General features: G+C 49.6%; 1 protein-coding gene across 1 annotated transcript in view; it reads left to right on the top strand.

The window, feature by feature from the left end:
• The window catches only part of Sh3pxd2b (SH3 and PX domains 2B), an 83,128-nt gene extending 59,641 nt beyond the window's left edge, over window positions 1–23,487 (top strand). Inside the window, exons 8-13 of the mRNA XM_034504947.3 lie at window positions 3,413–3,517; window positions 7,115–7,232; window positions 9,951–10,177; window positions 11,764–11,813; window positions 12,950–13,075; window positions 17,148–23,487. Of these exons, the coding sequence (XP_034360838.1) occupies window positions 3,413–3,517; window positions 7,115–7,232; window positions 9,951–10,177; window positions 11,764–11,813; window positions 12,950–13,075; window positions 17,148–18,689 (2,168 nt within the window). The 3' untranslated portion in view covers window positions 18,690–23,487. The remainder of the gene's footprint in view (window positions 1–3,412; window positions 3,518–7,114; window positions 7,233–9,950; window positions 10,178–11,763; window positions 11,814–12,949; window positions 13,076–17,147) is intronic.
• Window positions 23,488–24,708: the final 1,221 nt, after the last annotated feature.

Below are 24,708 nucleotides of genomic sequence, written 5' to 3'. Positions count from 1 at the left end.
TAGAGCCACTGGGCACATCCACCAGCAGTGAGGTGATTGAGACAGGGGACCTGGATGCCACCAGGAGTCTACACAGCACATTAGTTTTGTCATCTACAAGACACAGAAAACTGTCAGGGATCGAAAGAGTAAATGATAAACTGTAGGAAGGGCACCTAAACCTAAATGTGGTACCCAACATGTGCTCCAGAAGTGCAGGTTTCCTTCCCTGCTACAGAGCAACCATCGCACCATGCAGGGAAAGCAAGAGGTGAGCAGCACCTCTCCTCAATGAGTTCCCAGTAGCTCAGCATGATGTTAGGGGCCTTCATGCTTTCAGGGTTGTTGGAAAGGATACAGGTGAGGGGATGCACAGGTAGGTTGTGGGAGATTCACTGTGCTTCCATGGTCTATGACAGTCCGATGGCCAGTTAAGTCCCTGTAACTGTGGGAGGACGGTGCTTCCAGCATCCTTCAGGTTATGTTACCATTATTCATGGAAATCATGAGATCAGCATTAGCCAAGCAGACCCTAACTGTGCAATCTAGGGATAGTCCCTGCTTCCAAGAATACAGGAAGACAGTGTTTCCGGCATCCTTCGGGTCAGGTCACCGTTAGTCATGAGGCTGGTGTTAGCCAACAAACCTCAATAATTATGCAATCAGAAGGCATCAGCTTTGGTGACCTGGAAGGAAGGACTACTCTGATGTTATCTCAGTGTCCTGTGCTCCCACTCTTTCAAGGTCACATCTGTGACTTCCCCCACAGCAGGGAGTACTCGCTTCTGCAGTGGAGATCAGCTGAAGGTCTGTCAGGGCAATTCTGTTCTGACACAGCACACCTAGTGGTGTGTTGGATCCCATAGGCTCAGTCTCCCAGGCCATCCCTCCTGGCCACAGCCAGGTGCAGACCAGTTGTTCTACCTGTGCTTCCTACAGCTAGCTAACAAGCGTGGTCTGCACGGCCCCTCTCTGCCACCATTAAGTAGCTCACATGACTAAGGAAAACATGCTTTCAGGGTCCTCATCAAGAATACACTAAAGGATACAGGTGAAAGGATGCACAGGCGGGTTGTGGGAGAACCACTGTGTCTCCACAGTCTCTGTGGATGCTGCCCTCCAGGAATTTCAGCTCTCAGCAAGCTCTCCAGAGCCCCAGGGTTCTCTGTGGATTTAATTGCAGAGACGCAATTGACAGCTGCGTTGACCTGTGACTAAATAAAAGGGGTCAGATCAAATGCTAACAGACAGTGAGGAAGCCAGCCAGGCCTGCTTATTCAGGCTCTTTTTTGGCCTCTGTGTTTATTCCAGAGCATGGGATAGGAACCCTTCCAAAATGGGATTTTATAATCTATTATCAAAGTGGGTCAGATAATTTAATTTCTTTATAGCCAGGAGCTCCGAGGTGGAAAAGATTAGAACCTATTTTTAGCTTCTATGACTTCCCTTGGGAGAGGGAAATCCTCGCTTCCATACCTGCCTTGAGTAGAAAAAGCAGATGCAAGGGACAGGCAGGAGGACACAAAGGAACTGCATCCCAGTCTCCTGAGGCCTGAAGTGCCCCAGTAGTAGTCCAGACACTTAAGTCACGAGAGCTACGGGACTAGTGACCCATGATGACAACTGAAAAATACATGTCCTCTCACTCTAATCCATGTGTTATCAATGAATGAACGAGACTCCAAATGGCTCACTATTTGCTCCAGGTCTCTACAGAGCTAGATTTCTGCTGTTCTTAAGTGTGTATTGTTTTCTAGCTCCCAAGAGCAATGTATGGAAGTTATATGGCAAGGAGATACCAGGGGCAGAGAGGAAGAAGTGCCCATCCCCTGGGCCACCAGGGTAGGATGCTAGGAAGGATGTGAGGTGAGAAGATGTATTGGGCAGATAATGCTCCAGTCCCTTAGATACACAGGTGGAGTGTCTGCGTCTGACCTGTCCACAGCCTCTCTGCACTTTACATCCTCTCTAGGTGACATTATGCTTCGTGTAATGTAAGTACCATGTGAATAGTCATTTCATTGTTTGTTTAGTGCAGCATGAGTTGTGACCCCTTTGGGGTCACATATCACATACCCTGCTTATCAGATGTTTATTTACATTTCAATCTACAACAGTAGCAAAATTACAGATATCAAGTAGCAATGAAATACTCTTTTTTGTTTGTTTGTTTGTTTGTTTGAGACAGGGTTTCTCTGTATAGCCCTGGCTTTCCTGGAACTCACTCTGTAGACCAGGCTGGCCTCGAACTCAGAAATCCACTTGCCTCTGCCTCCCAAGTGCTGGGATTAAAGGCGTGCGCCACCACTGCCTGGCAGAATGAAATACTCTTATGGTTGGCGTCACTATAACACAGGAACTGTATTAAAAGGTCGCAGCATTAGGAAGGTTGAGAATCACTAATTTTAGAGAGTAATATTAAGGGTCTGTGCATTAAGTACACATAGAAAGGTTTTAGGTATTTTTTTTATTATTATTATTTCTTGGTTGGTAAACTCAAGTGTAGAAACCACAGATATTGAGGGATTAGAACATGGGCATCTTTAGGAAGAGGCCACTGGGCCCACACCAGCCGGTCCTCAGAGGTCACATGGTGTGAGTACAAACCTGCCGAGCGTCATACCTGCTGCCAGGTTCGTCTTGACATGCACTGAGTACCTTTAGAGGCCTGTGGCTATAGGATCAGACTCGGACCACAGCTGTGCCATACGTTTGATGTACACGGTCACCTCTAGTACCCCCTTTGTGGCTCGGTTTCTTCATTGTGCAATGAGGACAATAATGTGACAGTGACATCAAATAATGCAAGTACAGTGGGCAGTCCATGGCACACTCTACTGGTGGTAAATGCGCTATAGTCTCCTTGCTTGGGACAACTGCCGTGACCTCTGTCCCAGGCTCGGGAGCAAGTCTCTCTCCTTGCTAGCTTTTAAAAAAAAAAAAAAAAAAAAAAAAAAAAAAAAAAAAAAAACTTATAACTACTCTTGTAGCTATTCTTGGCAATTGCGTTCTACTTAGTGAACTAGGAATTTTTTTAGCCTCACCTGAACACGTACTGTTGAATGGCAGAATGCACAGCCAGTGTCCACACCCGTGGATTCTACATCCTTGGATTCAACCAACCATGGATAGAAAATAGTCAAGAAAATAAATATAATTGCGCTGAACACGCCCAGAGCTTTTCCCTGTCATGAACCCTACACGCTCACAGCTAACTGTCCACAGCTTTGACATCCTATTGGCAGAAGTTACTTGCAGTGAGTGTAAAGTCTACCTAGATGTGTCCTATATCCTTTATATGAGGGACTCCTATGTGCGGATTTGCTGCCCTCAGGGCACCTCTGGAACAGTCCCGCATGTGCCAAAGGACAGCTGGATTATTGCATCCCTGCTTTGCCTCACAGACAGCACCCTGAACTCTTCTTGCTTGCAGGTTGGTGGTTCGTCAGCACTGCTGAAGAGCAAGGCTGGGTCCCTGCAACCTGCCTCGAGGGCCAGGATGGTGTACAAGATGAGTTTTCCCTCCAGCCTGAGGAAGGTAGGGGGGAACTTCCTCCTCAGCCATTCTTGGCAGCCTCTGCTTGGGGAGTGTTAGCTCACTAGTTCAGGATCTAGAGCCTGTGAGCAGGATGGATATAGAACTATAGGGCAAGCCTGTGCTTCCTCATGGGCTTGTGGGAGCTATCCTCGGTGAGTCTTGCCAAAGCCAGGCCCTCATCCCTTTATGAAAGCCCCCCCCCCAGCCTGACTGCTGACACCCCACTACTCTCTAATATTGCTGTGGTGACCACAATACCAAACTGTATTTACTCATTTGCAAAAGTTTTAACCCCATGTGTTTAAACACATCTGATTTTTCCCCCCTTCTGGTTTAAGTGTCCCCTTCTGTCTCTCACACACTTCCTTTTCCTGGGGACATTTCATGGCAGGTGTTCTTTGTAGTGAATTCTGACACTCCAGCAATGCCCAATGGTTAAGACTTTCTCTCCCCCTGGGAGCTTCCTAAAGCAGAGTCCCTCAGTGCCTCTGATAGCACCCAGAGTGTCTGGGAGTCAGACAGAGTGTGACTCTTACCTCTGCTGCTTAGAGCATAATCTTGGGCCAGAGTTACCTCTCTAAGCCCCAGCCTTCTCTGCTGAGTGTGGGAACAATGGAGGTCTGTGTCCCCGTCCTGCCAGGGCGTGAGTGTTGCTGGGCTTCAGTGGATGGCTCTGAGGTAGCACAGAGACAAATCAAGTGGGAGATCTGGACACCCCAAATTCACACATCCGAAGATTGCAGCGGCTGTGCCTTTAGTTGGATTACAGTGACACTCTGCAGAGTGTGTGTGCTCTGCTTCAGTGGCCCTCTAGGAGATTAAAGGGAGAGCGTACAGGGTAGGCAGCCTGTGTCCCCTTACAGTCTGTGATGTAAGGCATGGCTGAGAAGGCTCTCATGTTTCACAGATGTGGAGCCACACTCAGAAAGGCTGAGATTCTCCTACACAGGCAAGAGCATATTTTCCTGCAGGTTAAGCATTTTCTTTCCGACTGTGACGGTGTCTCCGTATAATCATTCTAGGAATAGAATGACTACTGAGAACCTCATTTCCCAGGCATCTGTCCTCTCTAGGGTGGCTGGGGCTGAGAGGAGACTCAGATAGATCCTCCTAGGAGAGCACTACTAGGTGCTTCCAGGCCTACAACCCCTGGGAGTATGCTCCTCTTAACTCTGCCTTCTGCCCTCCCTCCACATGCTACCTGGCCAGTTTCCTGGAGGTACTGCTCTCTGCCCCGGTCAGTGGGTCGCCGCCGGACTCTGGGGGACTTGTATGCCATCAGCTGGCGTCAAGGTGCCTACCCTCGGAGATTTCACTGTATTTGGTGCTTGGAGCCAAGTTCCTGCATCTGCATGAGCTCCCTGCTGTGGGGCTGCCCATGCCTGCTGCATGTAAAAAAAAAAAAAAAAAAAAAAAAAATGGTCTTGTCGATCTTGTGTGTACAAGCATGCAGGATGGGGAGGAGTGGGCCTAGGGTATTTGACAGCCTTGGAGCTTGGTGGTATCCTAATTTACAAAGGTGCCTAGGTTTTTTTATGATGGTGACTGGGCAGCCCTGTTACTTTTAGCAGACTTGTTTGAGTCACAGGAGAAAGTCACATCAGCCAGATACAACCAGGTTGATGGTGAGTGCCTCACATCTGTAATCCTAGCACTTGAAGGCTGGGACAAGAGGACCATGAGTTTGAGGACAGCTTAAGCTACGTAATGAAACTCTGTCTTTAGAGAGAGAGACAGAGAGACGGAGGGAGAGGAAGAGAGGGTGTAGGGGTAAAGAGAGAGACAGAGAGAGACAGAGAGAGACAGAGAGAGAGAGAGAGAGAGAGAGAGAGAGAGAGAGAGACAGAGACAGAGAGAGACAGAGAGAGACAGAGAGAGAGAGAAAATACTGAATATCACAGAAAGGCCATAACTAGCTCCAAGCAAGGTTAGATGCGCCCTCACCACCTCCACTCTATTCTGTTTCATTCACACAGTTCTATTCCTTGAGACACTGGTCCCAGGTCACCAAAAATATCAGGGACAGTCACCAAAAAAATCAGCTTCTTCAACACGATCAACTAGGACCGTCCCCTCCAACCCCCTGGGGTCCTCCTACTGTGTGTCATCCCTAAACCAATCACAGTAGTCAGGCATTGCAGTACTGTGACTAGACCAGGGTCACACGCTGGGGCTCAGCCACCCCTATGGCACGTGGAGTGGCCACCAGCAAAAGGACAGGCTGTGTTTGCTCAGCCCCTGAGCTCAGGCTGGAGTCTCTCAGCAGCTCTGGCACCCCAGAGCTTGAGAACCCTCCCAGCTGGAGCCTGAGGAGACCCAGCGCTCATGGGGTTTGAATGCACTCAGGACCCAGGTAGCCCCTTCCCACCTGGGCCACAGGAAAGTACTATGCTAGGCTGGAAGAATCCTTCCATCCTTCTGTCCTCCTATCCCAGCCTGGTGCCTGCCGATTCAGCACAAGAGGAAATAGCTGACCATGCTGAATACAGGATGTATGCTACAAGTCAGCACAGCCCCCTCAGAGCTGGTCAGCAGGCCATTTCAATAAATAAATAAACGCCTGTGTGCTTCCACCTCCTCTGCGGCAGCTGGCTGGCAACGGATGCCTCAAGTGTTTTCTCAGGAACCGTGAACGCTAAGCCATAGCCACTCACCTATGGACTGAAATGTCACCTAAGAACAGCCCTCATCTCCTTGCTGGGCTCCTCTGGGTCATGTGTCCATGTTTTTCTGTGACACTGGAGATGGAAACTGCTCCCTCACTCTCCTGAGCACTGTGCCCAGGAGCTGCGAAGGAGCAGGATCTCTGGGCTGCTGTAGTACCACAGTAGGAGACAGCTCTGAAGGAGAACTGTAGGCCGTAAGGATGGAGCTGTGACTTGTGAGGAGAGTGGGGTGGGAAGCAACCCAGCATGGTTGGATCAGGGCTGCAACCCAGCCAATAAAAAGTCACCACCATCTAGGTAATGAGAAATGCTCTCTGTCCCTTCCTTGGTGGCAATTTTAGCTCTATCTCTGAACTCTTAGTCTCTACCAGCAAGAACTAGGAGGAGCCCAAGGGGCTTAACTCACTGTGTGAGCAAGGTGCACACTCCCAGGGTGGTTCTCCAGAATATGCCTCTTCTCTCTCTAAACAGATGCTCATTCATAAACCAATTGCCAGCTTTCCCAGGCACATTTCAGTGCTGGAGACAAAGACATGACTGAGATAGACCAACCCCTGAGATAGACCAATCCCTGTCTTCATGGAGCCCATACTCTCCCAGAGGATACAAACTTGAAACAGTAGTAAAGGTTGGGTTAGTTAGAAGATAATTCCTGGAATGGGGAGTTAACCTGAGCAAGGGAGATGCGGGGGCTGTGGATCAGAATGTTGCATGAAGTCATGGGCCATGACCTTGAGGCTGGATTGGCTGGATACAAGAGTGATTCTTTGATGCTGAGGGGGTCAGAGGGACTGGGGCCTCTAAGAGCTCAGTGGGAGCCTGAGGAACCCAGAAATCTCAGAGAGAATTTCCCTCTGTGTAATTCCAGTTCACAGCCAACATCCTGGCTCCTCCTGTCTTTTCCTCACCCCATCACCCTTTGTCCCTGCAGAAGAGAAGTATACAGTCATCTACCCGTACACAGCTCGTGACCAGGATGAAATGAGCCTAGAGCGAGGGGTTGTGGTGGAGGTCATCCAGAAGAACCTGGAGGGCTGGTGGAAGATCAGGTACCTACCTGGGCCTCTCCCTGTGATTGGGTGGTTTCTGTGTCTCTCATGAGTGACAGCTTCACAGAGTCTGTGAACAGCTACAGACAGGTGACATTTCTGCCTCAGGCATGAATACACCTTGGTGCAGTTTGGCCTTCCTCCCTGCCCTTATCTTTTTTTGTAAAGTCCAGACAGACAAGACCTCTGCACTCCCCAAGCCTCAGAGAGGAGAGCGCTATTTTATGTTTTACAGCATAGCCTGGGCATATGACAGAGGGCCACTCTGTCAAGTCTTTATAAGCACACTGTAGTGTTGGCAGAAGCCACCCAATAAAGCATTTCTCAGAAATCACCCCAGCATTAAATGGTACTGTGACTGTCACGGTACCATAATACAGACTAACACACCCTGGAACCTCACAGCTCCAGAGTTCAGGAGGGTCTCAACCTGGCTCAGACTTGGAGGCAGTTGTCAGAATGAGTGAAGGGTCATCTGAGGCTGGGAAGTATTGGAACCCATACTCACCCCAGGGCTGGCTCATCCACCACCATTTTGTGCTGCCTGTGCTGCGGCTTTGTGGCCCAATGACGGCCAGAGGAGGTGGGTTGTGATGCTTGATTGTATAGATTTCTAGCTCCTTGTAAATTTGTCTCCAGTTACAAATGACCAGGCCATTTTGTTTTTAAAGTTCTTTCTTTCTCTTTTCTTTTCTTCCTCCCCCCTTCCTTCCTTCCTTCCTTCCTTCCTTCTTTCCTTCCTTCCTTTTTGAAAGGGGGCCGCTATACATAAAATCCCTGTCCTAGAACTCACTCTGTAGACTAGGCTGGCCTCAAATTTGCAGAGATCTGCCTGACTCTGTACTGGAATAAAGGTGTATGCCACCACACCTGCTCTTTACCTGGTTCCTTTTTCTTTTTTTAATTTTTTTTCCTTTTTCTTTTTTGGTTTTGTTTTTGAGACAAGATTTTTGTGTAGCCTTGGCTGTCTTAGAACTTACTCTGTAGACCAGGCTGGCCTGAAACTCAGAGGTCCGCCTGCCTCTGCCTCCTGGGTGCTGGGATCAAAGGTATGCACCACCACTGCCTGGCTTCTTTAAGTGATTCTTCAGGAGATTTGTCTCTGCCATTTGTCATGACTAGTCAACTGGGTTTATTTCTTTTCCCCCAAAGGTATGGGCACCCATTTGGAGAGGTACTAGTACTAGTAGCTCCTGGTGTGGCTAGCTGATCTCCATGGTGTAAATACCTGTCTTATGGCCACTTTCAAGTCACCAATGAGATGCCACTAAATGAGGAATTCAGAAGATACCTGTGCAGTGGGTTCTTGTGAGCCAGGGAGCAGTTGTTCCATCTTAGTTCCAAACAGACCTCTCTAGTTACTGTTTTGAAACCCAAGTCTCGTCGTGTGAGAATCAAGTGATCATTACCCTCACTGACACCCTTGTAATGGACAGTGAGCTGGTGTGTCAGAGTCCCTGTCATTCTTCAGTGCAGTGGCAGCCAACATGGAACTACTACATCATTCATGTCTCAGTATCTTCATGTCAACTGGTCCAGAGCCCTGTTCTGTCAGTGTGAGGCTTTGCACCAGGAGCAGGGACTGCCAGGAAAGGGCCAAGAAAAACAAGTTAAGAGATCAGAGTCCATTCCTGCCACAGGCTGGAGTGGTCCCAGGTTTCTTGTCTTTAAAACAGATGGCAATTGCAGGTGAAAAGCCCTTACCTGAAATGCATGGACCAGAAGTCTTTGGGATCTGGGATGTTTTCATCATTAGGGAATGTTGCCCAATGTGTAATGTGATGTCTTAGATTTGAGGAAGGCCATTGGTAAACCCAAGAATCACTGTGTTGCATATATGGCGTATACACACAGCCGCAAGATGAGTTCTAACACAGCTGCCTTTTGACTGTGATTTATCCCATGAAGTCAAGTGTGGAATTTTCCATTTGTGGTGTCACATTGGTGCCCAAGAAGCTTCGCTGGGAGATGGGGGCCATCTTGCTGAGGTTGGCTGGGTTCAAAAACTAAGAGCTATAAAGTGCTTAGGGCAGGACTGACAGAGTAGGTGCCAAGAGTGCTGGCTGTCACTGTCATGATCATCACCATCACAGTGGTGCCTCAAGAGGACAGCTCTGATGCACAGCTTTACTACTGTTCACCCACAATACAACATGCTCATTGGCAGTTTGTCCCCTTGGCCTCTCATTTCTTCATTGAATTCACCAGTATCCAAGGGCTTGTGTTCTAACTAGGAGACAGGAAATCCACAGCCGGATGCACTCCACAGGTACGGAGATTACAGAGTGTGCAGAAACCAGAGGATCGTCATGGAGATTGGGCCTTATTTGAGGGTTAGAAGAAGACTCAATGACATTAAGTAAAACGGGGAGGGAGACGAAGGGGCTTGTTAGGTAGAGACCCACCAAGAACAGCGCTGTGGAGAGGTGACTAGCAGTGGTGCATTTTGGAGACTTCAGGTGGAAGAGGTTTGTGGGACGTGGTGATTGTTAAGACAGGCAAATGGAGAGCAGTTGAGGGGGGGCCTAGAAATCCAAGCTGAAGGCTTCGGCATCATCAGAGGGCAATGAATTGCATGGAGCCTTTGGCCCACAACAGTTTGAATTCAATGTTCCACCACCCTGGACCAGTTGTATAGAAGCATGGTTTCATCCCACCCCTTCAACCTCCAAAAGCCCCACAGACCAACCTGACCAGAATCCTTTCTCTTCCTCCCAGGTTCCAGGGCAAAGAGGGTTGGGCTCCTGCTTCCTACCTAAAGAAGAGCAGTGGGGAGCCCTTACCCCCAAAGCTGGGCCCCAGCTCACCTGCTCACTCGGGGGCCCTCGACCTGGATGGTGTTTCCCGGCAGCAGAATGCTATGGGCAGGGAGAAGGAGCCACTCAACAATCAGAGGGACGGCCGGTTTGAAGGTCGCCTGGTGCCGGATGGTGACGTTAAACAGAGTGAGTGACGCCCACCCTGGCTCAGACAGCTGAGGTCTATCTGAGCTTAGGCCACCTCCTTGTAGCATCTCTGCCATCTGATGATATCCTGAAGAGAACATGGAGACTTTGGGTAACTCACAAGACCCCTGGACTTAGCAGATCACAGGATCTGAACAGTGTTCTGTTCCTTCCCTAGATTGTTCCATTGTGTCATGACAATCAAGCACCTGGTGTGTGTGTCAGAAGCCTCCTGATTAGCTCACTGGCTTTTCCTTTGAGGGACTTCTTTTTGTTTGACAGATAAAAACCTGAGAAATGAGACCAATGCTATTCACCTGGTAACAGTGGGCCTGGGGGTCGAACCACGGCCTATACCCCTCTAGTGTTCTCCAGGGCCTCATATGTGAGTGAACCAGAGTGAGAAAAGTTGACCCCATGCTGCGTCTGCTTCACCCATTTTGTATTTCAAAGCTTCCCTATTTATATTTTACTAATTGTATCCCCACACACTGAGAGCAGGGCTACCCATAGCTGCCTGCATTGTGCCTGGAACTGTGTCCCCAACATCCTGTGCTGGTCATGAGGGCAGCGAGAATCTGTGGAGAAAGGACTCCACTCCTCACAGAGATGAGGGCCGAGCTTCATGCTCTCTGCATGAGTCTAAGTGCCAAGAGCTTCACGACTGCCACAGGACATGGCAGGGGTTCTGGCCGGTCCCAAGTTCTGTGATTCTGGTCTCTCATGGTCAAGAGCATAGTCCACTAATAAATAGTAGGGGAACAAAAAAAAAATCTGAAGTAATGTCACTTTGTTAGGATGTTCATATGTTAAATCAAAGTCTCCTCCCCCTACACACACACACACACACACACACACACACACACCTTGACTAACAGTGGCTCATTTCCATTCTATGCAACAGAGTAAGTGTGTGTCTACAACTGAGATGATACTTCCATACAGTCAAAAATCTTGGTCTCCAACATCTGTTTTGTGCTACCCTCAGCATCCAGTGTGGCCCATGACTGTCCAGCCAGTGAAAGGCAGGGAGGTGACACTGCACAAATGCTCCACCCTCCCTCATGTACCGCTGGACTTATTCAGTGGCAACACTAAGCTGCAAGGAAGTCTAGAAACGGTAGTCCTTATGGAGAAACTAAATGTCTTGGCTAAGACTCAGTATTTTCTAATAGTATAGAAAACAAGCAAACTCCTGCTGCCAGAGAGAGGTAGGTATCCATTAGGCTGTTCCACAGAAAAGGACCTATGGCTCGGAGTCAGACAGTAATTTTGTCCTATGCTGGGAGCTCATGAGTCTGGGCCCAGCCCTGTGTAGCTCTGAGTCCATGGTTTTTGCCCTGGGTGAACAGCCTCCCATTGCTTGGGGATTGGTGCCAATCATCTATCGGACTATAGAAAAGGTCCAGGGGAGGCTATGCTGATGGAGGGTCTCGAGACAAGCCTGAGGAGAGCATAGACAGGCTGTTCTCACATGTGGTTCCTGGACAGAGAGGGGAGGGATGAGAGCCCACCCGGCTCCCACAGCTGGGAATCTGTCTGTGGAACTCTGCGTGCGAATGAACTGGAGTCTTCTTTCCCCATAGGATCACCAAAGATGAGGCAAAGACCCCCTCCTCGCCGGGACATGACCATTGTAAGTGCACACTTGCCCCAGAGCCTCATCTCCTTGGCCTGGGGCTTGTCTGGGGCACCCATGAGACCTCACATATTCCAGTACTGGTCGAGCAGTCCTTTTTGACAACAGGGCAACCTGTGTGTAGCAGGCCCAAGGTTAGACAAAGCACAGGTTTATCTGTGGTGAAATTCTGTTATTCTGATCTATTTTTAACTCTAAAGGTCCATTTACTTATTTATGTATAAACAGAGTCTCACTATATAGCCCTGGTTAGCCTGGAATTCTCTGTGTAGACCAGACTAGCCTACAACTTACAGAGATTCGCCTGCCTCTGCCTCCTGGATGCTGGAATAAATGGTTTTTGCTGCCATGCCCTACCTCTAGGTACCTTTTTAACCAATATAGGCTGAGCATCCTCAATCCAAAAATCCAAAATGCTTCAAAATCTTGACACTTTGAGGATCAGCATGACACTAAAAGTGGAAACAAAATTCCATACCTGACCTCACGTGACAGATCACCGTCGAAACACAGGCACACTAAAAATATCGTAAAATGTTCTACCCTGGCTAAATATACATGAAGCATAAATGTATTTTGTGTTTGAACTTGGATCCTGTCCCTAAGATGGCTCACTATGTATAAAAATATTCAAACTGTGTACCACTGGTGATCACAAGCGCTTTGGAAAGGGGCTCTTTGAAAGTATCTGCCATTTCTTGGGTATCTGTCCAGCACCGTAAATATGCCAGGTGAGTCACCCAGTAGCATATTTAATGGTCATAGCAGATGTGCCAAGTCAGTGATGTTAGGATACCCATTCTACAGGAGATGAATTGGAGGCTTGGCATGGCCCTTCACCAGCATTCCAGCCCACCTGGGTCAAATTCCAAGACCTTCGGTCTTCCCACAGCCTCACTGCCTCTGACATTCAGACCTTTTGTGTCTTCCCAAGTTCTCACCCTGTGCCCAGATGCTGCTGATAACTATAAAGTTGAAGGGCCAGGGGGACCTCACCTAGGAGGTGACAGTCAAATCCTCTTCGTTTTGCCCCTCAAAAGCTAATTGGTCTTCCTAGCACCCCTTGATGTTGTGTGCCCCCTCGTCCCTTCATGCCACCCTGACTCAGTCAGCCCTGTGTGTAATCCCGCCAGCCTCGAGGCCTCAACCTGCCGAAGCCTCCCATCCCGCCCCAGGTGGAAGAAGAGTATTACACCATCGCCGAGTTCCAGACCACCATCCCAGATGGCATCAGCTTCCAGGCCGGCCTGAAGGTGGAGGTGAGCACCTGCTGCTATTCTTCCCTCTAGGCACTGGTTTCTCTCGTCTCACCTCCTGCTATGGGGGGAGGGGAGAAGAGGTTAATGGCTTTATTAAGCTATGATTATATCTTCACAATCACATCCCAAAGTGTTTGCCACTTTGAGTGTACAAGTCATTAGTTTCTTTTCTTGGGAGTTGTGTAACCATTACACTCTGGTTCCAAAGCCCTTAGCAGGAACCCTGTCCCACCAGCGAGCACTGGTCTCCCTTTTCACATCAACCCACCCTTACCTTCTGACTAGAAGTGGAATTATACAATATATATGACTGTCTTAATTTGGTTCTTATTACTTTGTAGAGACAGGATGGCCAAGGTAACTCTTCTAAAGGCAAACATTGAATTGGGGCTAGCTTAACCATTTCAGAGGCTCAGTCCATTATCATCATAGCAGGAAGTATGGCAGTGTGCAGGCAGGCGTGGTGCTGGAGAAGGAGCTGAGAGTTCTGCATCCTGATCTGCAGGTAGCCAGGAAGAAACTCCTTCTGCCAGACTTTGAGCATATATCTGAGACCTCAAAGCCAACCCCCCAATGACACACCCCCTCCAACAAGACCACGCCTACTCCAACTAGGCCACACCCCCTAATAGTGTCATTCCCTGTGGGCCTTTAACATTTAACATTTAACATTTAACATTTAACATTTAACATTTAGCATTTAAACAGTCTATGGGGACCAAACCAATTGAAACCATCACAATGGCCGTATGTGGCTGGCTTATATTTCCTTTTCTTTTTTTTTTATTTTAATTATTTTTACATGTATGGGTGTTTTGCCTGTATGTATGTCTGTATATCACATACCTAATGTCTGTAGAGGCCAGAAAAGGGCATCAGATCCCTGGGGACTAGAATTACAGACAGTTGTGAGCTGCCATGTGGGTGTTGGAACTGAACCTGGATCCTCTGGTAAAACAGCCAGTGCTCTTAACCTCTGAGGCATGCCTCCAGCCCCTCTCTTACATTTTAAGATGATGTGTTTATTGTGTGTGAGCGCACGCATAGGACTCACAGTTGCTACCTATCATTTCTCGTACAAGAACAGTACCTAGGATGGAGGCTAGCCAGGCTGGCTGTTTGTGTCCTGTCTTCCTAGTTACGCCTCAGTCACGTGCTTGATCCCTCCCACACCTCCCTCAGTGCCACACCCAATGTCTCTTAACCTTTGTAGATCTCTGTGCCCTCTGAGAAACTGTGAGGAGTCACCTAAGGACCCACCCTTCCCCCTACTTTCCTCTGAGCTGGACTGCAAATTCACGGCTTTTCTCCTTGAATGTGTTGCATAAAGACAACTGTTCATTCCATCTTGAAACCAGAAGCCCACACTATAGGCTATGAAGGGCTTCTTCCATGGAGAGCTGAAAAAGCACTGTGTGGCTTTAAGACATAGCTTTTATGGGCTGGGGGACAGCTCTACGGTAGCTCATAGGTCAGGTGTACACACAGAGACTCTGGACTTGATTCAAGAAAGGAAGCTCAAGATTCTTTGATAGTGTATTTCCTACAGTTTCTACTAACACACAAGGCTGAGCAGTAAGCACTGCCACACAGGTCAGAATGCAGCTCAGATGCTTCCAGGGATCCTTGGGATTTCAGCAATGCATTGGAGGCACTGGAACCTGATGCAGCTGCATGCAGCAGGGTGTGAATGGAGGTGTCACATCATTTCCTTGTCTGACCCTTCTCTGTTCTTGCTCAAGCTGGCCCAGTGGTAAATTCCTATCCATCACTCTTCTCCCTAACCCCGTCAGTGTAGCACTAGCTGTTTTGGAACTCATTGTGTAAACCAGGCTGGCCTAGGACTCACAATACTTGCTTCTGCCTCCCAAGAACTGGGCTGAAAGGCGTGCACCATACCCAGCATGGCAAGCATTCTTTAACAAAATCATAGCCACCACCCACCTCAAGACTTCTGTCTTATGCTCCCAAGATGTTGATAGCCCCGCCGTGGATTTTTGAGGGTCTGATTACCAGGAAAGCTTGGGGCTCACTCAGCTGTTCTTTTGTGTAATGAGCTCCATACACTGGTTTCTTTTTCCTCTTTTGCTGTCTGGTTCATATCTATGTCCTCTCAGGCCTCCATTCTCATCACAGAGGCTCCTGCCAGCCAGGCCCGGTGTTAGCTCACTGTCTGCACTATTTACATTTCAAACATGTCTTCAGATGGCAGTGTGGTGGCAGTGGGTACTGATGGGATAGGCATTGCCTTGGTATCTTACCTACTTGCTAACCAAGGCTGACAGGAGACCCAGGAGATCAATATCAACTTGTCTTACAGATGAGACTCAGAGGGAATGGGTAAACACTTGTCTAAGGGTAGAGCCAGTAAGGGGAAGGGGTGGGGCAGGGACTTGAACCGTGGTCTGACTAGTTTTAAAGCCTCTTTCCTTTTCTCTCATTCCTGTGACTTTGCATCTGTTTCCTTCATCACAGCTTGTGGCTCTCCTATAAACAGAATCATGATTAAAGACCCGCACAGGAGGTAGGCATGGGCAGGCTCACCTTTAGCCTCTGCACTAAGTAGGCAGAAGCAGTCCAACCTCTGTGAGCTGCTGTCAGCCTGCCTTGTTTTCATAGAAAGTTCTGAACCAGCTGAGGCGGCACAGTGAGACCCTGTCTCAAAAGAAAAAAACAAAACTGAACAAAATCTGAATGGCAAGCGTTTCTGTCACCATCCTTTTCCTTGGGAATCAGTATGACAAAGCCACACTGATAACTTCTCTTCTTTATCATCTGTTTTCCTTCCTTCACGGTTTCTTAGTGTTGGAGTTGAATTGCTGATGAAAGGTGTGTATCCGGCAGTGCCACTGACTGTACCCAGCACTGCCGAGTATTATAACAGATTGGTCACCTGTCTGTCACTCCTGCTAGCCTCACTCTGTCCTGCCTGTCCACCACATCCTCGTCTCAGCCACCTTCCCTGTAATCTATTAATGTAACACATAACGAGTGCATTTGCATGCTTTCACTAAGACGGTGTGCCTTTGCTTGTTTGAACATTAGCAAATCTTGCTACTCTTATCATCATTCAAGTGGCGGATCTCTGAGCTGATACCCAGGACTTTGGGTTCACAAGTTGGGTCTCCTGGTGCTGAGTCTGTGGCTGCTGTCCTTGCTGCCAGGACTCGGTCCTTATGGCTCCAATGGCAGTTTCTCGGACCAGGCACTGCTCTTCCTGAGGGGCAGAGGCAGACAATACTCAGAGCCCAGCTGCCTGTTCTCCCCCATTCACCCTCCTCAGAACCCTCTGCCCAGTCCTCCGCTCTCCTGAGGTTCTGTTCTGCATCCGTGGAGTGGGATGACTATCCCTGGATCACAGGGAGGTCTTGAGCGTTAGCTTTCCTGCGTACAGAACCTGCCTGGGAATTGCAAGTGTTAGTTTCCTAGGAGTGCCATATTCCAAGATACCCAGATGGGCTGGATTAAACACAGTGATTTACCTTCTTATGGCGCTGGAGCCCAAGTCCCAGATCAAGGTGCCTGCTGGGTATCTCCTGTGGCTTCTTTCTTTGGCCTACAGATAGCCACCCTCTTGTTATGTTGTCACACACGTAATCTCCGCTCTGGATTTACAAATCTCAAGCCTGCTTTTATGACCCATTTCCACCTAGTTACCTCTTTAAAGACCCTATCCAGATGCAAGGACATCTGGAGTACTGAAGGTGAACACTTCATGTAGGGACTCGAGAGCATGCTTCAGCCTGTCTCACACAGTTTATATAACCGTTCATCTCCAATAATTCACTTGGGTGATACTAGACCCAAAAGACACGGGAGACATCATATCTTAAATAACATCATCAATTTCAGTTCAAGAACACCACCACTCAGTTCAGTGGGTATAGACAACAGGAAGAGATGCAGATAAGAGATAAAACTCATCTTATTCCACCAGGCTTAGTTGCCCTGAATGTAAGCATAGCACATCATTAACCTGAGGGGTTTTCCTGTGTTTAGAGATTTCTATTTTTCATATGGCATAGCTGCTATAAACACCAGACACTAAGTGCTTTTCCTGTCCCCCTTCCAGGTGATTGAGAAGAGCCTAAGTGGTTGGTGGTACATTCAGATGGATGACAAGGAGGGATGGGCCCCAGCGACATTCATTGACAAATACAAGAAGACCAGCAGTGCCTCGAGGCCCAACTTCCTGGCCCCCTTACCCCATGAGATGACTCAGCTTCGGCTTGGGGATGCAGCTGCAACTGAGAACAATACTGGTCCAGAAGCAGTGGGGCCCTCCAGACCCCTGCCTGATGCACCGCATGGTGCTGTGGACTCTGGGATGCTCTGGTCCAAAGACTGGAAAGGAGGAAAGGAGGCCCCAAGAAAGGTCTCTTCAGACCTGTCTGCATCAACAGGATATGAGGAGATCTCAGACCCCACACAGGAGGAGAAGCCAAGCCTCCCTCCACGCAAAGAGTCCATCATCAAGTCTGAAGAGGCGTTACTGGAGAGGGAGAGACAGAAGATGGAGCCACTCCGGGGCTCCTCCCCTAAACCCCCTGGCATGATTTTGCCAATGATTCCAGCCAAGCATGCCCCGCTGGCCCGGGACAGCAGAAAAGCAGAGCCCAAACCTGACAAGAGCAAGTTCCCGCTGAGAAATGACATGGGGTTAGAGTGTGGCCACAAGGTGCTGGCCAAGGAAGTGAAAAGACCCAACCTCCGGCCCATCTCCAGGTCCAAAGCCGAGCTGCCAGAGGAGAAGGTGGAACCCGCCCCTCAGAATCTGTTCTTGAAGTCTAGACCTCAGGTTAGGCCCAAACCAACTCCTTCCCCCAAGACAGAGTCAGCTCAGGGCGAAGACCAAGTGGATATCTACAACCTTAGGAGCAAGCTCAGACCTGCCAAGTCCCAAGAGAAAGCCTTATTGGATGGAGAAAGCCACCATGCTGCTGGGGGCCATGACACAGCCCTCAGCCGGAGCTTCCTTCCCGGGGAGGGACCTGGCCGTGGCCAGGACAGGTCTGGCAGACAGGATGGGCTGAGTCCCAAGGAGACACCCTGCAGAGCCCCTCCCAGGCCAGCCAAGACCACAGACCCTGGGCCCAAAAATGTACCTGTGCCTGTGCCTGTCCAAGAAGCAACCCAACAAAGACCTGTGGTCCCACCTCGGAGACCCCCACCCCCCAAGAAAACCTCCTCATCACCATTGTCGTGCAGGCCCCTCCCAGAGGTCAGAGGGTCACAGCGTGAAGAAAGCAGAGCCGTTCCTGCTGCAGGCCGGGCCCTCCTCGTCCCTCCGAAAGCCAAACCCTTCCTCTCCAACTCCGCAGTGGGCCAAGATGACATTCGAGGCAAAGGTGGGCTGGGGCCACGCATCACTGGCAAGGTGGGAGACACCAGAGAGAAGGCAGCTTCCTTCCTCAATGCCGATGGCCCAAAGGACTCACTGTATGTGGCTGTGGCCAACTTTGAGGGAGATGAAGACACCAGCAGTTTCCAGGAAGGGACAGTGTTTGAAGTCCGGGAGAAAAGCAACAGTGGCTGGTGGTTCTGCCAGGTCCTCAGTGGGGCTCCTTCCTGGGAAGGCTGGATTCCTTCCAACTACCTCCGGAAGAAACCCTAGCGTCCCCGCCCTGCCTGGAGACCCCAGAGACCCCGCTGTCCCTGCCGGCCTCTCCCATGTATTTAATATGCATCTTAATTTATCAGTCTTCACACCATTTCAAGAAAGGCGGCCATTGGGGTGCTGTGGCTCCTCTTCTCCCAGGGTGGAGAATGCTTGGTGCAGAGATGTCCTGTAGCCTGGGTCTGGTTCTCCTGTTGTGGCATCCCCAGACGTCTCAGAAGCCACAGCCTTTGCTAGGTAGAAACCACGTTACCATCCTTGTCCATAGTAGAACCCATCCTCCTAGACAATGTCTTCTCACCCAGAAATAGGACAGTGACACTCAGAGACCTCCAGAGCTGACACCAGTCACCTGCAGGACTTTCAGACCCCACACCTCAGTGCTCAGTTGTGGCATAGAGGGTCAGCCCCCACAGCCTGTGTCAGCTTGCTTTAACTTCTCCGTGTTACTAGAAGCCCAGTAATGGCTTTGTTCACTGTTCCCAGAATACCTGGTGCCAGGAAGAACCAAGTCCTGGAAGAATCAGCTTCTGGGTTTTCTGCTTCTAAGTGCTGACCAGATGCAGCTGCCCTGAAGTGGTTCTAGAGATTCACTCGGTCATCCTGCCTTCCGTCTGCCTTGGACAGCCATCAGTCCTAAAGGAGCATGCTTCACTTCACTGCTGAAGCCTCTGGTCCATCCAGGGCTTTTAACTTTCAATACTTGCCCACCTACCTTAGTCCCTAGAACAAGAGTCTCCACCTTTGTTTAAGTAAGGGGGCCAGCCCTTCACAAGGGACACAGTCTGTGAGTGCTTCTTTTCTGTGAGTGAGTAGGTGCCACAATGTGCTTGGCCTTCTGCCTTTATGTTCTGTCAACCAGCCGCCCCTGTTCTATTGCACCCATTTTCTAGATGAGGAAACTGAGGCTCTACAGGCCCCAGGACATGCTAACTAGGAAGTGGCTGGAGGAGGCTTGAGTCCAGTCCTGTCTGATCCCCGTACCCATGCTCTTCTCCCTACAAGAACAACCAGTGAGGGAAGAGATGGAGGTTGACTGTGTAGCAGGGTAGGTGGCCTGGGGGCTTTCTTATGTTACGAGTAAAGGGACGGTAGTGACTGCCCTGGACTCACAGCTGCTTCTGCAGGACAGGGCATACCCTGGATCCTCGGTAGCTGGTACAGAGCTTATAGCCTGATGCTCCGTGTGTGGGAGAGAAATAAAGGAAGTTGAGGCACTGTCCCTCTGTGGCTTGAAGGGGACTCTGCTGGCTAAGGACCAGCAGCTGGGTCTGTGCCAAACTAAGAACAACAGTAGCCAAGGGCCTGCAGTCTCCTGCCTCAGCAGCTGCTGCTTCCTGTAGAATAGTTCGCTTTTTAGCGTGCTCCTTCCCTGGGAGAAGCCCAGGGTAGCCCTTCCCTATTTTGACCAATAGACAGCTAAGGCCTCAAGCGGCCTTAGCTATTGCAGAGCTAAAATCAAGACCCAGATTTCTAGCTCCCAGCCCAGCTCAACTTGTACCTATGAACAAGCTTTCTGTAAAAGAGGGGTGGGGTTGGGAGGGCAGAGTTCCATCCCATCCCACAGTCCCTGCAGAAGAGACAGCCCTGTCCTGTTCTATGCTTACCCCAGGGCTCATTTTTACTGTGATTTGGGAACCACGAAGCCCCCTTTCCCAAGATGCTTGCATCTTACTTGCAGTGCCAAAGATTTTGTGCAAGCAGATCCCTTCTGCACCCCACCCCTTCCCAGGCCCCTCTGCTTCCCTCTGACCATCGTGGCACCATCACTCTCTTCCTCTGCTCAGCCTGCAGTCCTCCCCCCCCCGCCCCCAGCACTGGGCCTGGTTAGGAGACACCTGAAGGAGTGTGCTTAGTCTGTGCCCTGGGCCTCAGAGGAAAGCAGCAGTTAAGGAGAGAGGAGGCTGACAGAGTCTTCAGCTCTGAAGCAGCACTTGAGAGCCTCATGCACACACCCACACTGCACAGGAAGCCTCACAGCTTTTTTTTTTTTTTTTTTTTTTTGGGGGGTGGTGGTTTTTGAGTTTCGACACCTTCGCTTGAACAGCTTTCTGAAGCTGGTTTACAGGCCTTTGAAGAGGCAACGGGGGTTTTTTGATTGTTGCTGTTTTGGTTTGGTTTGCACTTGGCTCTCTGTAACCTTCTCAAGTATTTTACAAATCCCTTCTATGCCCGCAAATGCTGGGTAGACCAAGGAGTAGGAGGGGCATCACCCTATGCTGAAGAACTGAGCTTTGCCTACAAGCTCCATTGGGGAAGTCATCTGCCTCCTCCCTCCTCTCTCCTCAGCTGAGGTGGAGCAGACAGGACTGCCTTCCTGTGGGTAACGAGAGAATTTGCCTTTTGTCCTATCCTTGTGCTGATGTGAACTGTAGGTGTGTTGGGTGCCCTCTCTGTTCACTCTCCTTTCTTTGGGTCCCATACACAGCCTGAAGTTTTCTGTGGCAAGCTCTGTCAACCATAGTGCTTATCACTGTCCTGGGCAACTGGAAGCGAGTGGTCTGCAGAGCCAAGTCACTCACCCAGTTTCCCTTGCCTGGGACTTAGCTTTGCAACACCCAGGACTGTGGTCACTCTTCTGGGGGTAGAGCATATGCCAGGCTCCCCTCCATCCCTGCCTTGGAAAACTTCCAAGGCCATGGTAGAAATGTCTGGGCCAATCACAGATCAGATCACCAACACAAACCTGTGCCCCTCCCCCACTCCACACAACTAACCTTCACATCAACTCTGTTGATGTGATGACAAGGACCACTCCAATATACGTAATGGGAAAGTTAAGGTGTGAAGAGTAAAGTCACATCCTGCCTTGTCCAGGTATGTGCTACCGGCTAAGAAATGTTACAGTCCTTGCGGGCAATCAAGTGACCCAGTCTCTGAATTTAGGTGTCTCTCCCACAATCCCCTGGCCAAACATTGATCAGAGGCAAGATGGCTCCTTTTGGATGGGCTCTGTTCTCTGGCTCCATGATTGCATTGTTTCTGCCCGAGAATAAGTCTAGTACCCTGGCCTCTGGAAACCTAGGCTTGAAAACAGCCACTTGCTAGATCCAGACTTTGCTTATATTTTGGCCATTTGTGTTTAAACCATGACCCCAGGCTGAGGCCAGGGGAGGTCTGTGCTCAAACTACTTCATGTCCTGCCGGGAAATGGCAAGAGCCATACCCAGTGCTCACAGTCCGTTTGTGAGCCTCTGCCACCAGACTGCCCCATAGAGTTGACTTCTATGGCACAGTCCCTGACCTTAACTGTTTCCCAACCCACTGGGGACTTGGGGATTGGGTGGAAAGTGGGGACGCATGTACCTCAGTAAAGAACAGGTGCCAAATCTCCCCCCAAGAACTTAGGACAGTCTATTGTTTATCACCAAATTCCTGCCCTTAGTGACAGGAAGAAACTGCCCTTTCCGTCTAAGAGCAAACTGGAGGTATAGTGCAGTGAGAAAGCTCTGGCCGTGTGTGTGGGGCCCCAGACTCCATCCCCAGCATCACAGATAAACAAGAACCTTAATGGCTTAGTTCCTGCCCTTCCATTGAGCCCTGGGCTCTTCAGTGTCTACTTAGTCTGTACCCTGGGAAGCATTTCTTTGAACAGTGTGGCCATCTCTGCCCCTTCGCTGGCTGTCTAGACTTCCCCTCAGGGTTTTTCCTGTATTCTACAGACAGCCATATCCTACCAGAGACCAAAGATTCCCTGAAGTCAGAGGGGCATGGACTGAATGGGTAGGGAATCAATTTGTATCAAAACCTGAGGGCTTGCCTTTGCCTGGAAAAATGGCACCTAACTTGCCAAGGTTCTAGCAGCAGGACTGACCTGACCCCAAGCAGAGATGTACAGTTAAGACAATGGTTCATACTTCTCACCTGCTGAACAACCGTCCCACAGACCAGACCTCCCCACTCTGGGGAGTGATAGCTGGTCCCTGGTGCTATCTAGTTGAGGTACCAAGCCCCTCATATGTGAGGGTTTCATCTTCTTCCCTGTCTCCATACTCCTCCCAAGTAAGCCCCCTTAGCTCCCATCAGAATGAGGGCTTAGCTTTTGCCCTTCAAAAGACCGGACCCGGTGCCATCGCCAGTGGCCTTCCCTCTTACTTCTGTGCTTTTAAAAGCAAAGGTGCCCCACCAGGCTTACTACAGCAATAAGCAATTCTAATGCAATGGAGGTGCCCGAATTATGCCTGCAATGCCTTTGTGCCCTGTAATTACTAGTAGCGCCTCTCTTACATACCAGGGAGTGTGATAAACTGTGGTCACCTTAGCCATACGTGGTTCCTGTTTCGGGACCACTGAGGATCTGGGTTGCTTCTAACATCCCTCCAGAAACCGTGGGCTCTAGACAGCGTGGCCCATTGCATCCATGTACCCACAGCTGGTGCTGGGGACCCCCGGGTTCTCAGCTCTTCTCACACCCCCTAGGCCAACCGACAGGTCCTGGTGGTGGCTTTCATTTCCCCTGAGTGTTTAATGTGAGGGGGCAGGGGTTGAACACCTAGCTGTAGCATGTAGAGACTGTATACCATTAGACTTTTCTTTTTTAAAAAAAATAATAAAATGCTTGACTGGTTTCAAGCTTCGTTGTAAAGATGGAATGTCTGTGGATTTTATCTGGCTAAAAGAGATGCATGCCCTGGTGTCTGGACTTCATGCCCTGGTGTCTGGACTTCATGCCCTGGTGTCTGGACTTCATGCCCTGGTGTCTGGACTTCATGCCCTGGTGTCTGGATTTCATGCCCTGGTGTCTGGACTTGAGCTCTTTGCATCTGAAGAAGAGAAATAAACGGAAGTTATTCAAGCATTGCCCGGAAATAGGAGGGATTTTTTTCCTGGGCCTTGGCAAAAGATAGAAAGTCTTTTACATATGTTGGAGGAGGTGGGCAAACCCACAAGGGAAAGGCACCTTATATGGGTGCCTTTGGTGGGTGTCTCAATTCTACCTAAAGAATAGAAACGTCACATGCCCAGGGAGTCTTGCTCCCACTGACACTGTCTTCTGGTGAACAAAAATTCAGGAAAGTAGCGAAAAGGGCAGCCATAGTTGGGCTAGAGGGTAGTCCAAGTTCTCTGCTCACAGAGGTATTTATTAACTTCTCAAAGGCAGAACCAAGGTAGTCTTGGGAGGAAATCCAAGGTCATTTGCCGCCCTCCATCCTAGTATTTATGGACCTCCCATTTTAGCATTCTTCATAACACCGTACCAGACTGTGTGTATGGACTATGCGCCTCACAATGTGACATGAGAAAGGGTTCTGCGGTCCAATCTATTTGGTTCTTCTTGCCAGTGGAGCCTTCCCTGTTCCCTGAGCACAGGAAAGCACCAGCAATGGAAGATAAAGGTGCATCAAATGCTTGGTGCGGTTTAACCTATTGTTTCCAAAATGTATTTGATGCGAGTCCCACTGTTCTCGAGACATTTTAGCATGCCAAACAGCACATATTCTGCTACAGAGCCTAAGTGTTCACCATTTACAATGCCACAGTACCCCATGGCCCCTGTGCCCCTGTCTGAAGCCTCTGGCCTTCATGTTCATGTCCTACCCGGCAGAGCAACCTGGATGGGTGGGAGGGCTTCTATTTAGAGAGAAAAGCAGATTCACTGATTTTCCTCAGAACCCTCTGAATGCTCACCTGGAGAGCTCTGTACAAGTCCCTCAGAGAAGGTTCTAGAGGTCTGAAAGCACTTACCTTGGAAGTTTGTAGTGACCTAATGATACTGGAGAGCTGAAGGCTGGGCTACACTCAGGCTGCTGTGAGCATGGACGTCCTACATTCCCCTCCCCTGCATTCACTGTGGCACGTCATACTTAAAGTTTACCATCTTGGCTGCTTCCAGTGTAGCTTCGTGGCACGATGCACGTTGTTACTCAGCCATCACCATCTGTCCACAAAGCTTTTCACACAACTGAAATCCCATGCACACTAAACACGATTCTCCATCCTTCCCTCCCACATGCCCCCCCCCCTCTCTGTGCACATTGACTCTCTAGGTACTGCACGTAACTGGAGTCATCTGGTT

Source organism: Arvicanthis niloticus, chromosome 6, assembly GCF_011762505.2.
Source record: "Arvicanthis niloticus isolate mArvNil1 chromosome 6, mArvNil1.pat.X, whole genome shotgun sequence".
In the NCBI taxonomy this organism is placed as follows: Eukaryota; Metazoa; Chordata; class Mammalia; order Rodentia; family Muridae; genus Arvicanthis; species Arvicanthis niloticus.
This window is presented reverse-complemented; position numbering and strand designations above follow the sequence as displayed.